Source organism: Globicephala melas, chromosome 19 (genome assembly GCF_963455315.2).
Source record: "Globicephala melas chromosome 19, mGloMel1.2, whole genome shotgun sequence".
Taxonomy (NCBI): Eukaryota; Metazoa; Chordata; class Mammalia; order Artiodactyla; family Delphinidae; genus Globicephala; species Globicephala melas.
In genome coordinates, this window is record NC_083332.1 from 5,249,482 (window position 1) to 5,265,221 (window position 15,740).

General features: G+C 50.3%; 1 protein-coding gene across 1 annotated transcript in view; it reads right to left on the reverse strand.

Annotated features, from left to right (window-relative positions):
- Positions 1-5,367: 5,367 nt before the first annotated feature.
- Positions 5,368-15,740, reverse strand: part of PPP2R1A (protein phosphatase 2 scaffold subunit Aalpha) — a 32,562-nt gene continuing 22,189 nt past the window's right edge. Inside the window, exons 7-15 of the mRNA XM_030847796.3 lie at positions 14,434-14,548; positions 14,254-14,324; positions 13,677-13,811; positions 9,953-10,126; positions 9,558-9,618; positions 8,706-8,860; positions 7,729-7,871; positions 5,581-5,672; positions 5,368-5,425 (exon numbers count right to left, since the gene is read on the reverse strand). Coding sequence (XP_030703656.1) covers positions 5,409-5,425; positions 5,581-5,672; positions 7,729-7,871; positions 8,706-8,860; positions 9,558-9,618; positions 9,953-10,126; positions 13,677-13,811; positions 14,254-14,324; positions 14,434-14,548 — 963 coding nt within the window. The 3' untranslated portion in view covers positions 5,368-5,408. The remainder of the gene's footprint in view (positions 5,426-5,580; positions 5,673-7,728; positions 7,872-8,705; positions 8,861-9,557; positions 9,619-9,952; positions 10,127-13,676; positions 13,812-14,253; positions 14,325-14,433; positions 14,549-15,740) is intronic.

A 15,740-nucleotide genomic window follows, 5' to 3' on the forward strand; every position in this document is an offset into this window, starting at 1 on the left:
AACAGTGAGAGGCCCGCGTACCGCAAAAAAATAAATAAAATGCCGTAGTAATTGCACATAACCAACACACACCCTCTTATATACTTTAAATCATCTCTAGATTACTTATAATACCTACTGCAATGTAAACGCTATGTAAATACTTGCCAGCATACAGCGAGTTCAAGTTTTGGCGTTTGAAACTTTCTGGAATTTGTTTCCCCCCCCCAAATATTTTCAACCCTAGGGTGCAGAGGACCAACTGGAGTATAAATAACTTTGTGGAGAGGACAGAAGAAAATTGTTTTATTCTTACAAACCTACTTACCTAGACCGGGGTAGCCAGATAGGGCTTAGTGGTGACTGTTCTTCATTGAGATGTTAATTCATGTATCATCAAATTTACCCTCTTATAGTGTACAATTACATGGCTATTAGTATATTTACAAAGTTGTGAAACCATCTCCACTAGTTCCAGGACGTTTCATCACCCCCAAAAGAAGCCTGATACTCATTAAGGAGTCACTTTCCATTGCCCACCACCCCCTACCCCGACCCCTCGACCTCAGTCACTTATCTACTTTGTCTCTATAGATCTGCCTATCTGGACATTTCATGTAAATGAAAGTTCACAATATATGGCCGCTTGTGTCTGGCTCCTTTCGCTTAGCACAATATTTTTTTTTTCCCAGGTTCACCCATGTTGTAGCACATGTCAGTACTTCAGTCATTTTTATAGCTAAGTAGTATCCATTATATGCAAAAACCACATTTTATTTGTCCATTCATCAGCTGATAAACATTTGAGTGGGTTCCACATTTTGGCTCTTGTGAACAATGCTGTTAGCAGCATTCGCGTACCAGATCTTCTGTGGCCATGTTTTCAATTCTCTTGGGTATATACCTATCAGTGGAAGTGCTTGGTAATGTTTTCCAGAGTGGGTCCGCCATTTTACATTCTCACCAGCAGTGCGTGAGGGTTCCAATTACCTCCACATCCTCACCGAACACGTGTTATTGTCTGCAATACAACAAACATTGCTAAACATGTTTAGTAGCTCAATTTTTTTTTTAGTGGACTCCTTAGGATTTCCTATATATAAGATCATGTCATCTGCAATCAGTTTCACTTCTTCCTTTCCAATCTGCAAGCCTTTGCTTTTTCTTGACTAAATATTCTGGCTAGAACTTCCAGTACAATGTTGAGTAGAAGGGACAGGAGCGTCTTGTTCCTGATCTTATGTGGAAAGCACCGTCTTTCACCGTTAAGTATTATGTTAGCTGTGGGGTTTTGGAGACGTCTTTTATCATGTTAAGGAGGTTCCCCTCTATTCCTAGTTTGTTGAGTGTTTTTATCGCAAAAAGGTGTTGGATTTTGTCAAATGCTTTTTCTGCATCAACTGAGATGATTATGTGGTTCTGCGTTTTATTCTACTAATGGTGTATTACGATGATTTTTCTGATGTTAAACCTTGAATGCTTGGGATAAATTCCATTTGGTCATGGTGTATAATTTTTTATAATGTGTTGCTGAATTCAGGTTGTCAGTATTTTTGAGCATTTTTGCATCTTTGTTCTTAAGAGTTAATGGTCTAGTAGATCTCTTTCATTTGGTGTTTTTGTCTGGTTTTAGGTATCAGGGCAATACTGGCCTCAGAATAAGCTGGGAAGTGTTTCCTCCCCTTCTATTTTTTGGAAGAGTTTGTGAAGAACTGGTATTAATTACTTAAATGTTTCGGTAGAATTCAGTAAAGCCATCTGGGTCTGGGCTTCTCTTTGTGGATAGTTTCTCTGATTACTAATTCAGTATATTCCATATATTCCAAATACAAGAACACTTCTGTTGTGCTTTATATTCCATAGAAAAGGGATAAAACTCTACCTAACAGTCTAAGTCAGGTTTTGTCACTAGAGCAGCTCAGGTCAGATCAGGTTTTGCCCTGACTCATTAAAAAGGATTTCCACAACGTGCATCATGGCTAATAAGACATAAGGATTCGTATTCCTGTAGTGCTACTAAGCCAGCCATGCCGTGTCCCTCCTCGTCTAGCTTGTCAAGCCAGCTTCCTTCTTTGGCTGGGCTGAAGAGGATCTCAAGCTACAAGAGGAAATCAAGGCATTTTCTTTCTTCTGGGAGATTTGTGGAGCTCTGGTCAGTCCGTAAGGGCCCACATCACACACCCAACACACTCTGGGTCTGTTCCCCCATCTGGGAAACACAGCTGGACAGGGAAGAACTGAAGGGAGTGGCGGGAGTGGGGATTTCCTCCACACAGGAGGGCTGATGACAGGTATGTGCTGAGACTTCAGATATTCTGATGAGAACCAAGGACAGGAGAGAGACCAGGCCTTCCTTCCGGCTGCTCCTTGTGTAATTTCTTGTGGGTTTGAAAAGGAGAAGTGGCATCAGGTCCACCTCCTCAATCTCTCTGCCCTCTGTCCTCAACCACAGCCCAGCTGAGGTCCTCACCCCCCAGACCACCATGCCAGCCTCTTCCCTGGCCTCCTGGCCTTGTTTGACCCCAGAAGGATCTCCCCAAGTCTTACTGGACCCCGTCCCTCAGGGCCAAGTTCAAGCCCTGCGCCCTGCTATTTAGAGGCTCCTTGGGATCTGGCCCCTACCTACTCCTCCATGCTCCCTGGGTAACTCCGTCTCACTTCCCCACTCTCCATACTAATACTTGTTTCCCTGATGAGGGAGGAGGAGGGAAAGCTTTCCAGGTAGAGGTTCATGTTACAGGCAAAAGGCTGGAGATGCTGAAGCATGTGTGGGTTTGCAGGAGCCAAGAATGTTTGCCAGGGAGTGGTGGGTGGCGAGACTGGGAAGATCTGCATCCTGGGTGCCAAGGTGACAGCAACCTTCCCCTTACTCCCCTAATGCAGGTGCCACCAAGTCCCAATCTGTCTCCTTGGGAATCTTCCTGTTACCCTCCTTACCTGCCACCTCCCCAACTCCACCTGCTCCAGCCCACTTAGACCAGAATCCTCCTGGATCTCTTAGCCTCAAGTCTCCCCCCTTCAATTCTGATGCTGTCACTCCTTTGCCAAAACAAGTCATGTGGCCAAGCCCAGAGCCAGTGTGGGAGGGGACCACTCAAGATGTGAGCCCTGGAGTGTGGTCCACTGGAGGCCGCCAATGTAACAGTCCTACCACGTGTGGTCCAGAGACATCTTAGCTCCGCTGCTGACGTGCGGACGCATCAACAGTGTAAAGAGATGAGGCTGACTCCAGGGCATATAGAGTATTTTGGAGCAAGCTGAAGGCTGCAGCTTTATCCTGAGAGGCAGAAGCAACCACAGGGGTTTTGGCAATGAAGAAGTCATCTTGAACATCGCAGCCCCAGTAGACATCACACGGAGCAGAAGAACCTCCCAACTGAGCCAAGCCCAGGCCACAGAGTTAGGAGGAATAACACATTTCATTGTTTTAAGTCACTAAGTTTGGGGGGGTTGGGTTGTCATGCAGTAAAATGTTAAGTGGGACACCACAGTCATTCATTTGAACATTCCTCCAACAATTACTGGCAGGTTGATGACTAAGCTTGAACACTCAACATCATGCTGCAAGTGATTATTACACTGCCTGCCTCCCCACCTCATGAATTCTTCACTCGTTCAGTCCTTCAAATATTTATAACCCAGGAAAGGTACCTTTGGGTTGGGTGGGGTGGGGGGACTGAGTTTAAAGCACAGGCCCTGCCCTTAGGAAATGAAGGTGAGCTAATAACAGGAGGAACAGAGTCCCTTTCTCCCTCACCCCCCAGGGTTCGATTTGGTCTAACAAACAGTAGGGACTCAGTAACATGAGGACTGAGCTGGTGAAAGCACCCTGCCACCCATCGCCAACTTCCCCTCCACCCTGCAGAGCCAGATTTCACTCAGGTATCATGTCCTCTGTGAAACCTTACACGCACCACCATCCACTACGTCTGCTGCTCCTCTCTGGGGCTCTTTGGCCCCTGCATCAGTTAGAACTCGGGTGACCTGCAAGTGATGAAACCCCAAACAAGCAGTCAAACAGCTTAACTCTCCCAGGCGACTGGTAACTTGTGTGGGTCTCGGCAGCATCAGGAACCCAGGCTCCGCCTATCTTGTTCTGCTGCCTTGCTGGGCCTACACGTCTAAGATCACTTCCTGGCCTGGGATGGCTGCTCCCATTCCAGCCACCTGATCCACATTCCAGAGCACGGGAAGGAGGAAAGGAGGGGGAGCGTATCTCCTCCCCGCTTAGGAACACTTCCTAAGAGCTGCACATACCACTTTGTTCACATATTACTGGCCAGAACTTAGTCGCAATGCCACACCAAATTTCAAGAGACCCTGGGAAACTGCCTTGAATCCAGGCAGTCATGTGCCCAGCTAAAATTAAGGGTGTCTATCTTAGTAAAGAAACAGGCGGACAGATGTTGTGGGATAATTGGTTCTGTCTAGCCACAGTCCCCGGCCTGCTCCCTGTCACAGCCTTGACTATCCTGGGGCCTCCCAATCACAGGGGGTTCTCCAGCAAGTTACACCTCCCCCGACCGACTCCTCTCATGGCCGAGTCAGTACCCACCTTATGTGCATTAACTCACTGAGTCTTCACACCCGGCCCCTCAATCTGGTTCTACTGTTATCCCCATTTTACACACTCTTGTAATCTGAGTTCAGAAAGACTCGGCAACGTACTCAAGGCCACACAGCTATTAAGTGAAGGAACTGGGATTTGGATGCAAGCAGTCTGGCTGCAAGGCACCTGCTCTTAACCACCACACACTCAGCCAACGTCTGTGAAACTGAACTGCACTTCAGGACTGTGCTGGCCAGAGACACCTCGTGGACCCGCTACCCAGTGGGCCAGCTGCACTCCCATCAGCTTCCCAGAGAACCTCCTCACTCGCAGGACACAGGGGTGTGCGAGCCCAGTAATTACGTCCTCCCCAGAGAGGAGGGCACGACTGCGGCGCTGACGTGGTGCCCTCTCCCCCATGCCAGCGACTACGACCAGAGGACCAGCTATTTCTAGACCTTTATTTCTCTGTGAAAAGGGGAAAGAAAGGAATAAAATAAAAACGACACAGTTGACACAAAGAAAGCCACTGAGGGGAAGGAAGGGAGGTGGAGAAGTAGATGGCGGAGGGGGTCCCCATTACAGCAGCAGGAGCCAGTGACCTGGGATGCTCACATCTCTCCCCCAGCGTGGGCGGCAGTGGCCCCTTCCTCCCAAGGTCTCTGCCCTGTCCCACCTTGCGCTCCCCTCAGCCCCTTGGGAGGTGGACGGTGAGAAGTCGGATTCCCGGGCTGGGGAGGGGAGGACCCGTGCTGGGGGAGGGGCCTGGGGTCAGACCATGCACAGGGAGTGACAGCCAAAGGCCCCCCAATGTCTCCCTGAGGGAGGGACTGGGGGGGAGGGTGGACACCAGAGGCCGGCGTTGGCTCCTCTTCCAGCATCAGGCGAGAGACAGAACTGGGGGAACAGGAACAGTTGGGAGTCAGAACAGCAGCTAGCCCTCTGCCCACAGCTGCTCCTGCGTCTCCCCGCCTGGAGCGGCTGCTCCCAGGCCTAGCGCCATCCTTGCAGACCACCTTGCCGCTGGGGTCTCGGAGCTCTCAATGCCTTACCAGTCAGAGCCTCCTGGGCAAAGTACTTGACGTCCACGTCCTGGTCCTGGGTCAGCTTCTCTAGGATGGGCTTGACTTCGCTCTGCAGTGTGCTGGGAAGAGAAGAGGAGGGCAAGGGGTCAGCCAGGTGGGGCCAGGGGCACAAGGTGTGCACAGACAGACACACAACTGAATTAAGAGTCTCAGGGGCCAGAGAAACAGTTACTTTGAAGGTTGGAAGTCTGACAAACCAGGACAGAGGCCTCTGGGGCCCAGAAGAGGTACAGGGATGTCAGACAGTGTGGAAAAGTGGAATCCAGAACCCACAAGTCTCTGAGCCTTGGAAGTCGATACCTTCCATTCATTTAACATACTTATTGAGGCCTACTGCGTATTAGGTGTGAACACAGTGGAAAATCCAACCCTCTTGATTCTCACCCATGTGGAGCTTGGGCTGGGAGGAAGACACAGACCAAACTGATGATGAGTAACAGAAGAGGCAAGCGCCAAAACGGAGGGACTTGGCCCTACAGGAGCCCAGGGAGGCAAGGGGCCCAGGGAAATGCATCTGCACCAACACTCAGCTGTCTGGGGAAACGAAGGTGGACTTCAGAGAGAAACTAAAGGTATGAAGCTGTGTCGTGGACAGAGACAGAAGTCAGAGGTGCAGGTGTCACATGTCCCCTTCCAGTTGACAGAGCTCCCCCTCCCCCCCAATATAACCACTATTCTCATTTCCATCACCTACATGCCCCTTGATCCATTTTTGAAGTTGATATGAATGGAATCCCAGGATAGGTTTTCTTGGGCTTGGCTTCTCACGTAGGTGAGTCTCTGAGAGTCACCTAGGTTGCTGCACACAGCAGGAAGGAGTCTTTTTATTGCTAAATACAGTCTCCTACCATATGAATAAACCACAACTTATCCACTATACTGTCGATGGGCACTTGCGCTGTTTCCACTTCATGGCTAAAATGAATAAAGCTACCATGAACGTTCTTTTGTTAGAAACAAGCACTCCTTTCTCTCGGATATACACCCGGGAGAGAACACAGCAGCTCATGGAGTGTACGTCTAATTAGCTTCACTCAACTCTACCAATTTTCAATGATTAGGCCCATTTATTATTTACAGCCCCACTGGCAAGATATGAGAGTTCCAGGGCTTCCCTGGTGGCGCAGTGGTTGAGAGTCCGCCTGCCGATCAGGGGACATGGGTTCGTGCCCCGGTCCGGGAAGATCCCACATGCCACGGAGCGGCTGGGCCCGTGAGCCATGGCTGCTGCGCCTGCGCGTCCGGAGCCTGTGCTCCGCAATGGGAGAGGGCACAATGGTGAGAGGCCCGCGTACCGCAAAAAAAATATATATAAAAAAAAAAGATATGAGAGTTCCAAATGTCTACCAACACCAGAGTGTTCTTCACCAACACTTGCGCCACTGAGCTTTTTCAGTTTAGTCATTCTGACATAGCGATCCATTTCCCCCACTGAACTGGTATACACGAGGGTCTGTTTCTGTGCCCTCAATTCTGTGCCATTGAGCTATCTGAATATTACTGTGCCAACACCTCACTTTTTAATTACTGTGGCATCACAGTTAAGTCTTGGTATCTGGTAGGATAAGTCTTCCAACTCTGTTTTTCTTTAGGATCAATTTGCTTATTCCAGATCTTTGCATTTTCATGTTAATTCCAGAATCTACTTGTCAATTTTTCAAGAAAGGACCTGCTGAGATTAACTGAGATTATACTAAACTTATGAGTCTGGGGAACCATCCCATCCATGAATATTATGTACGTCTCCTTTAATTTCCCAAAGCAACATTCCATAGTTTTCACTAGAGGTATTATACATCTTTCATTAAATTTATTACTTGGTATTTGATGGTTCTGGAGCAATTGCAAATTACACACACACACACACATTTGTTAATTTTATTTTCTAATGATTTGTTGCTATTATATAGAACTGCCACCTTCTCACCCCCTCCCACTATGTGAGGCAGGTCATGTGAATTCTCATTCTACATTTGAAGAAACTAAGACCTCGAGGTCACAGAGCAAGCAAACAGCAGTGCTGGGCCTCAAACCCTAAGCTCTACCTTCAAAAGTCAAAGATTAAGATGCCCAAAACCAGTGCTACTGGTGTGTGAAGGAGGGTCCAGGCCTCACCTGTTGTCCAGGATGGGCCCTATCTTCTGTAGGGACTTGGCCACGTTGAAGCGGACATTGGCGACGGGGTCCCCAGCCATACGCAGCACTGTGGGCAGCATGTGCTTGGTGGTGATGTCCTGCCCACAGACCTCAGACAGCACCTGGAGGTCAGTGAGTAGCACAGGGTGACTACCCGAAGTTCACGGCTAACTCCCATTTCTCTCCCTTTCTGACCAAGGCCACTCTGGTGATTGTCAGGCCAGAGGGTGAAGCTGAGCAACAGGGGGAGCTCTGAGCCCAGATTCGCCCACCCTGAGGGTAGTTTATTCTCTGGAAGCTCCCATTTCCCCTAACACCCTCCTAACACCACTGTCTCCCTGCCCTGCAAACTCCCAGCCCACATTGTCCCATCCTGTCTCCCCACCCTCAGACTTCCCTTCATCCTCTTGGGATGGGACTTGATTCCTGACCCCTGGGATCCCTTCTTTAGTACAGTGGTCTCCGAAGTGAGGCATGGGAAGAAATTATCAGAACACTTAGTTATGTTAGTTTTGAAATCCTATCCTTTAATTTCTAGTTATGTGTATGGCTTATTTAAGTGATTAAATATAGCTAATATATGGCAGAGCTAGAATTAAAAAGGTCTGATTCTATAAACTGCACATTTAACTATTATAAATAGATATATACACATTTTGTGGGGAAGGAGAGGGTGCTCAGAAAGGTCTGGCAATCACTGTTCCGAGAGGCCAAGTCTCCCTAGTCCTGGGCCTCCCACAACGCCAGGTCCCCACCCCCAGAGGCCCTGTGACTCTGACTGGGGAGCCCCAACCTCTGGCCTGCAGTTCCCCAAGGACTCACCCCTGCAACCCCAGATCCCATCACTTGCCCACCCCCAAGCCAGGTTTCTCCCCTGCGGACCCTCTGCCATTCCTCCTCTCCTAGGTACTCCCCCACCCCTCAGGGACAGGCCGGAGGCAGGTGGGCGTGCTCACATTGATGCAGAAGAGCGTAGTCATGCGGTGCAGGTAGTTGGGGTCCCCAGACATGGCCAAGACCTTGGGGATGATAGTAGCATGGGCCCACTCCTTCCCAAACTTCTCCACCAGTTTCTTCAGGTTGCTGGTGGCTGCCTCGCGGATGGCATAGACTGCAGAAGGATGAGGGACAGGGGGCGGTGATTCAGAGGTGAAGGACTGACTCGGGTGGGGAGTCACAGTCACACTCACTACTGCCTACCGAGCAGCCCTAGGTACCAGGCCACACACGAACCAATAAACTCCAAGAGAAAGAAAGGGCTTGCTGTGTGCTAAATGTAGGGTTTTCTTTCCACGCAGTACCTCCTCAAGAGCTCCAAGATACAGACGGGCACACCGAGGCTCTGAGAAGTGATTTGCCCAAGCAAATGATTTAGTACTTAGTACATGGAATGGAGCCTGCCTGTTACAGAAAAATGTTAACTTTTATTTTTGCCACTCTTAGTGAAAACAACGAGCAGCTCTCACAATGGCCTTGAAAGGCTGGGATGAGAAGTCCCATGTTTCACAGAATGAGCGTGGGCTGAAAGATGGCAAGTGACTTGCTTAAGCTTCGACAGCCAGGAGGTGGGATTCAAACCCAGGCTGTCTGCTTGGTAGCCCTAGGACTCTCGACTGTAGCAGGCAGCCCCTGGGTGACCCCTGCGCTTCTCTGGGACTCCAAAAAGCAAGGAGCTGGTCCACGTGAGCATCTGACAGCATGGGAGAGTGACTCTAGCCTCCCCCACTCTCCCTACCTGCCCCAGACAATCCACCCCTGCATCCCTCCTGGAGCCCCAATCTCCTCCCAGAGATACCAGAAGTACTCACCATGATCTACAAGCCAGGCCATGCACAAGGAGTTGAGTTTCTCATCGAAGAACTCCACCCCCTGCAGAAGACAAGGAAGTAAGGGATCACGGGAGACTGGGTAGTTTCCAGCAAACCTCAGGGAAACCACACCCATCCCAAGCAGCTGGGACACTGCTCAGCTTCACCTGAGGGGCTTTTTCTCTCTCCTCTCTCTCATTTAATTCTATCCATCTTATAAAGGCCCTATTTCCTGTGTACCTTCCTCCGACTCCCCGGACAGTCCTCACACCTTCCACTGAGCCCTCATGGCCCCGAGGTCCACTGGCACAGCCCGGGACACACTGCACTGTGACTAGACTCCACCGTGCACCTCTCCCAGGGCAGCGTGCCTGGCACCAGGCCTCCGCACTCACCAGCTGTCCAGCCAGCAGAGGCATGTACTCAATGATGGCCAGCCGCACTCGCCACTTGGCATCCTCAGCCAGCTCCACAATGGCGGGAAGCAGGGACTGGGACAGCTGCCGGATGCCAATCACCTCGTTTACGCAGTCCAGGTTGGAGATGATGTTCAGCCGCACCTCCGGGCACTGAGGAGAGGATAGAAGGGTTCTGAGAGAAGGCCAATGCACACAGAACCCAGGGCAGGGTGAAAAGAGCTCAACCACACCAACCTCGTATAATAAACATCTCTGCAGGGCAGACTACCACTGCCCAAGCCCAGCTCCTGGCCCTGGGGACGTTAAAAGCACACACAAAGCAAGCAACATGGATTATTAAATGGGACAGCTTTTCAAATCTCATCATAGAAGCACAAAAAATGTTTAGCCCTTTTGAAGAATTTGCAGGAATCACAGTGCAAAAACATGGTACCCTGGGAAAAACAGACAAGATAATAATCCCAGCTCTGCCAGTTGCTAGCTGGGAGCCCTTTGGCAAGGGACTTAACATTTCTGGATATCAATGTGTGACACAGAAACGTCCATCTAATCCCAAAGGGTGGTTGAGGCTACTGAGCTGCCTGATCCACAAAGGGCTTGGCATGTGGGAGTTTATTACTTTTATCATTTCTGTTACTTTTACTCTTTCTGCTAGTCTTTGAGCTCTGTAAGGAGCACGTCTCATATATCCTTATGTCTCCAGTACCCAGCAGAGTTTCTGGACCATAGTAGGTGCTCAATACATCAGCTGAAAGAAAAAAACGAAGGAATAAAGAAATATTTTTGAACCACTAGGTGACTACCAATATTATGAGCTCTGACTTACAACATGTGCACATATGCAGGTGTCCCCCACTTTTCGAAAGTTCGCTTTACACCACTTTGAGTTTATGAAAGACCTACACTGGTGCCTGCTTTTGCTAACCAAAAGAAACCCAAAGAGGGTTTTTGCTTTTACTAGAGAAAAAAATTGCTTCTTTGCTCTACACCATTTCAACTTATGACAGGTTCATAAGAACGCTCTACCTTAGGAGAGCAGGGAAATCTGTGCCCCCATCTGCTTCTAAAAACCTTTAAAGCAACTTTTAAGAAAAGGCACATAAACACAATTAACTCCTTGTCCAACATAATATATTCCTGGATGGCAGACACCACAGTTAATTTTTTCTACATCTCCCTCTGGGAGCTGTGGGGTAAGGAAGCAAGCACTGAAATGAATCCGTGAACCAAATGAGCAAGTGTGCAGTAAGGGGTTAACTGGACAGGTCTAGGCTGTTCAAACTTGGCACATTCCAAAGGACTGGCCCTTGACCAGCTCCTGGGAGATGACCTCTAAGCACCTGGAATATCCAAACTGATAAAAGGGTCTTTGTTTACCTGGGGGCCTTGGGCCATGCCAGATAGAGTATGCTAATAATGTGATTTATGGTGAGGACCTTGGGCCATGTGGCATCAACCTGACCTCTACAGAGGCTGGAGACAGAGTAACCTAAGGTCAGCCACGCGAACGGCTCCATTCCATGCCTATGTGACCAATCCCCAATAAAAACCCTGGAAACGAAGGCTCAGCGAGCTTCCCTAGCTGGCAGTCTCCTCATGTGCTGTCACACGTTGGTACTGGGAGAATTAAATGCACTATGTATAACTCCATTGGGAGAGGATAACTGGAAACTGGCGCCTGGTCTCATGCACCTTCTTCCTTTGCTGATATTAATCTGTATCCTTTCACTGTAATCAACAGTGACCATGAGTATAACAGCTCTTCTGAGTTCCGAAGGCTGTTCAGGCAAATCACTGGAGCTAAGGGTGGCCATGGGGACTAAGACTCAGCAAGCAATGAAGAAGAGCAATGGCAGCCGCTGAAAAGACAAGACAGCCTCAGCTGCTGGCTCCAAAGTGAGATTGCCCAAAAGGCCTCTCCAACAAATCCTTTGAGAAAAGCACCTAAGTCCTGCTTTTCAAAAATAACGGAGTCCCCTTTAGGAATGAAAGACAGCCAATTTCCTACTACCTAGTCTAAGAACTGAAGAAGACTCTCACAGCCAACACAACTTCCCCCTCCCCTTCACTGGATTAATGTGTTTCTTCCTAAAGCCAAGGGTACTCAGGGAGACAGGGAGAGGGAAGGAATGTCCCAAGGCTCATCAACTTGTTAGTTTCACTCTTTTTCTGTTATATTCCTTTGAATCTTCCACTAGATATAGCTGCTGCAAATGTTCATGAAACACTGTTTACATAAATAACATAAATGATTTAATTTTAAGTTTATTTATCTTTTCTTAGAAGTATATTATGGGCTTCCCTGGTGGCGCAGTGGTTGAGAGTCCGCCTGCTGATGCAGAGGACACGGGTTTGTGCCCCGGTCCGGGAAGATCCCACATGCCGCGGAGCGGCTGGGCCCGTGAGCCATGGCCGCTGGGCCTGCACGTCCGGAGCCTGTGCTCCGCAACGGGAGAGGCCACAACAGTGAGAGGCCTGTGTATCGCAAAAAAAAAAAAAAAAAGTATATTATATCCAATGATTATAAAAGCCTCAACTGTCATAATTGGCGGAGGGGTGTGCACAGCAGGGGACTCCTATGTGAAGAAATGAACTGCTGCAATGTTCCCTCCAACTTCCTAGTGCACCGCATACGTGTGCCCTGTGTGTGTGTGTGTGGTATACGCACGTTCGTGTGCATGTGCATGTATGTCAGGGCGAGGCCTCTGCAAACACAGAAGTTACACTAACAGGTCTCACACCAGCCTGTGGTATCACCATCTGCCCAGTCCCCACCAAGGCAAACAGCAGGGGGCCTGCGAGCCCCAGGCCCCAGCACGGCCCCTCCTACCTCTCGAAACCAGCCACGCCCCCCTCCCAGACTCCAGCAGCAGCCTCTGGTCTGGTCTCCCTGCACTTCTTCGGCTGCAGCACTTGCATCTCCCTTCGACACGTCTCAGGGCTCCTTCCCAACACCCAGATCTGCTCCGCTTCCTCCACCCCAGGTTCAAGTCCACACTACTTCCCTGGCCGTCACCCCATGGCCTCTCCAGCCATCGCGCGGTGCTCTCATCTTTTGTGCTCCAAGCCAAATAAATAGCTAGCTGAGGTTGGTCCCATGACTGGCTCTGGCCAATGGGGTGTGAACAGACAGGATGGGTGCCCCTTTGGGGTCTTACTGTTGAGAGGGCGGGGCCCGCTGCTGGTCGGTGCCCTCTCCCTTCAGCCACCTCAGACCCACAGAGTGCCAAGGTCAGCAGGGCCAATCCCCCAGTGTAGGTCCACCCCACCTCTGGACTGTTGTGAGAGAAATAATTCTCTACCTTATTTAAGCCGCTGTATTTTGGGGTCTCTATTACAGCATCTTAGCCTGAACTCTGATCATCATGAATGTATCACAGCACCTGTATGATCAGGGCATCATGGGACTGCCTATCTGTCCCTCTCCACTGCCAGTCTCTGAAGGTCCTTGAGGAACAAAAGTGTCTCGTTCTTTTTTTTTTGCCTTGGAATCCCTAGTGCCCAGGAAAAAACGACTAGTACAGAATAAGGGCATGCAAAACAAATGCCTAATAAACAAATAAGCTAACGTGCAGTCCATCATGCCCACAAACATTCAACTCCTTGGCAACCTGGGTGTTTGTTGAAGATCCTGGCGAACTGGGAAAGCAGCCGCCCCACCTGTCCCAGCCAGAGCACAGAGCCTTCCAGGTGCCCTTACCTCATCCTTCAGCTGAGCCAGGAAGAGGGGCAGGAGGTGCTCGATGGTGTTGTCTTTGCCCAGGATGGGAGAGAGGCCCATGATGACTGAGGCCAGGGCCGACTTGACATGTTGGTTGGCGTCTGACACTAGCTCCTGGGAGGGAGAAGGAATGGGGGAGCCACAGGGTCAGTGGCCAAGAAGACTCCAACTCCTAAGAAGCCCTGAGACACAGCCTACTCTCGCCATCTCAATCCAGGGCAGGCTTAGTGTGCACGGGGAATTGCAGGTCCATACATGTCCGGCCTGCCTGGAGTCCAACGACCCGTTCCCAGCAGCTTTCACCCCAATCCCAAAGCTCTCCGGATGAGGAGATCCAGTGAGCTTCGAGGGGGAAGCACTCCCCACCTCCACGTTCAGCCCCGAGCCTCGGACTTTGCCTGCACTCAGCGCTCCTAACTGCTCCAAACCCAAGACCGCCTGGCCCTGGAAGGCTGGGAACTCGGTTTGCATCTGGCTGCCCCTAATGCCCAGTCTCCATCCCTTCTTTCCAGAAGGCTCAGATCTGCTCTATTCCTCCCACCAAATTCCCTGTTACCTTGATGCAGGGCAAGATCTGGGTCATGATCACATTCTCCCGACAGTCAGCTGAGAGATTTTCACAGAATTCTGTGGGCAGGGAAATGGAGGCGGCGGGAGGTAAGACCCAATGTCCTAGTTTTGCCTTCAGCCTCCCGGACACCCACCCGCTTACTGTGTCCTGGTCGCCAGCACCAACCTTTGACCTTGTGGGAGGCTGCGGCCCTCACCTCGGCCTCACAGTCTTTCATCAGGTTCTGGAAGGCAGGGACCAGGTCCGTCTTGGTGATCTCAGGCCCCACTGCTTTCTGGAGCTGCAGAAAGGGAAGGTCGGGGGGGTCAAAGGGCTTGGCAGGTATTCTAAATGAATGAGAACAAAATCAAAGATAAAGGCACCAGGAATGGGGTAAAAACAGTCCTTGGAATCACCGCTGAGATGTAATGCCAGGGCCATGGGGGTGACCGTGGCCAAGTCTCGGAGCCTCTCTGAGCCTTGGTTTCCTTGTTGTATGGTGCCGAGTTGGGCTGGGTAGTGCAGTGGTCACGAGCATGGCTCTGGAGTCCATCTGCCTGGCTCAAATTCTTACTCTTACTTAGCACCTGTGTGACCCTGGATGAGTCCCCGTACGTCTCTGAGCCGTACCACGAGGGTACTTACTGCACAGTACTGTTGTCTGCATTAGAAATAACTACAGATCTCCTTCCTGTTCAGGGTTGGGTTTTCTGTTATGTGATCCAAAAACAGTCTAATGATGTGTGCTGGCTCTCACTTTTTGATTTAAATATTTCTGTGTTTTCTAAGACTCGTTACCAGAGTCCGTGTGACTTTTGTAATTAAGATGAAATACTAAGGGTCAAGAGGGAAGCAGGCATGCTAGGCCCTCCGCATCTCATGACACCAGGCCAGAAGGGGTGCACAGGTCCTGCTGGCGTGCCGCTTCTGGAGGCCTGGGGGGAGACAGGGCAGTTCCTGACCAAGGGGAGAGGTGAGGACCCCAGGAGCCTGGTGCCCATCTCTCCAGTGTCCCCTCGCCCCAAAGCCAGTCCCAAATGTCCTTGCTCGTACTTGCCCTCACCGCCCAGTGTCCGCTGCCCACGCCAGACACAGTCCCTACCCCAGCCCTCACCCACTCATCTTCCAGAACCTGCCTCAGTGCTTCCAGGCCCAGGAACACCCGCCAGCCCCGCACCTGTCACACTTTAACATTACATTTCCCTCTGTCTCAGCTGGCCTCCCTCTTCAGACTGTCTGTTCCCTGACGGCCAGGGATGTACTGAACTCATCGTACCCCAATGCCCAGCAAAGAGCTGGTGCTCAATAAACCTACTTTTGCGATAAGCAAACTGAGATTTCTGTGGAAAGAGCACTGTCCTGGGACACGTGGCATCTTGTCCCTGTTCTGCCCGCCTGATGGTGTCACTCTGGCCAGTCTAACCTCTGGGTTGTGTTATGGGGCTGAACTGTATCTCCCACTGAAGTCCTAACACACCCCACACCTCCCTGGA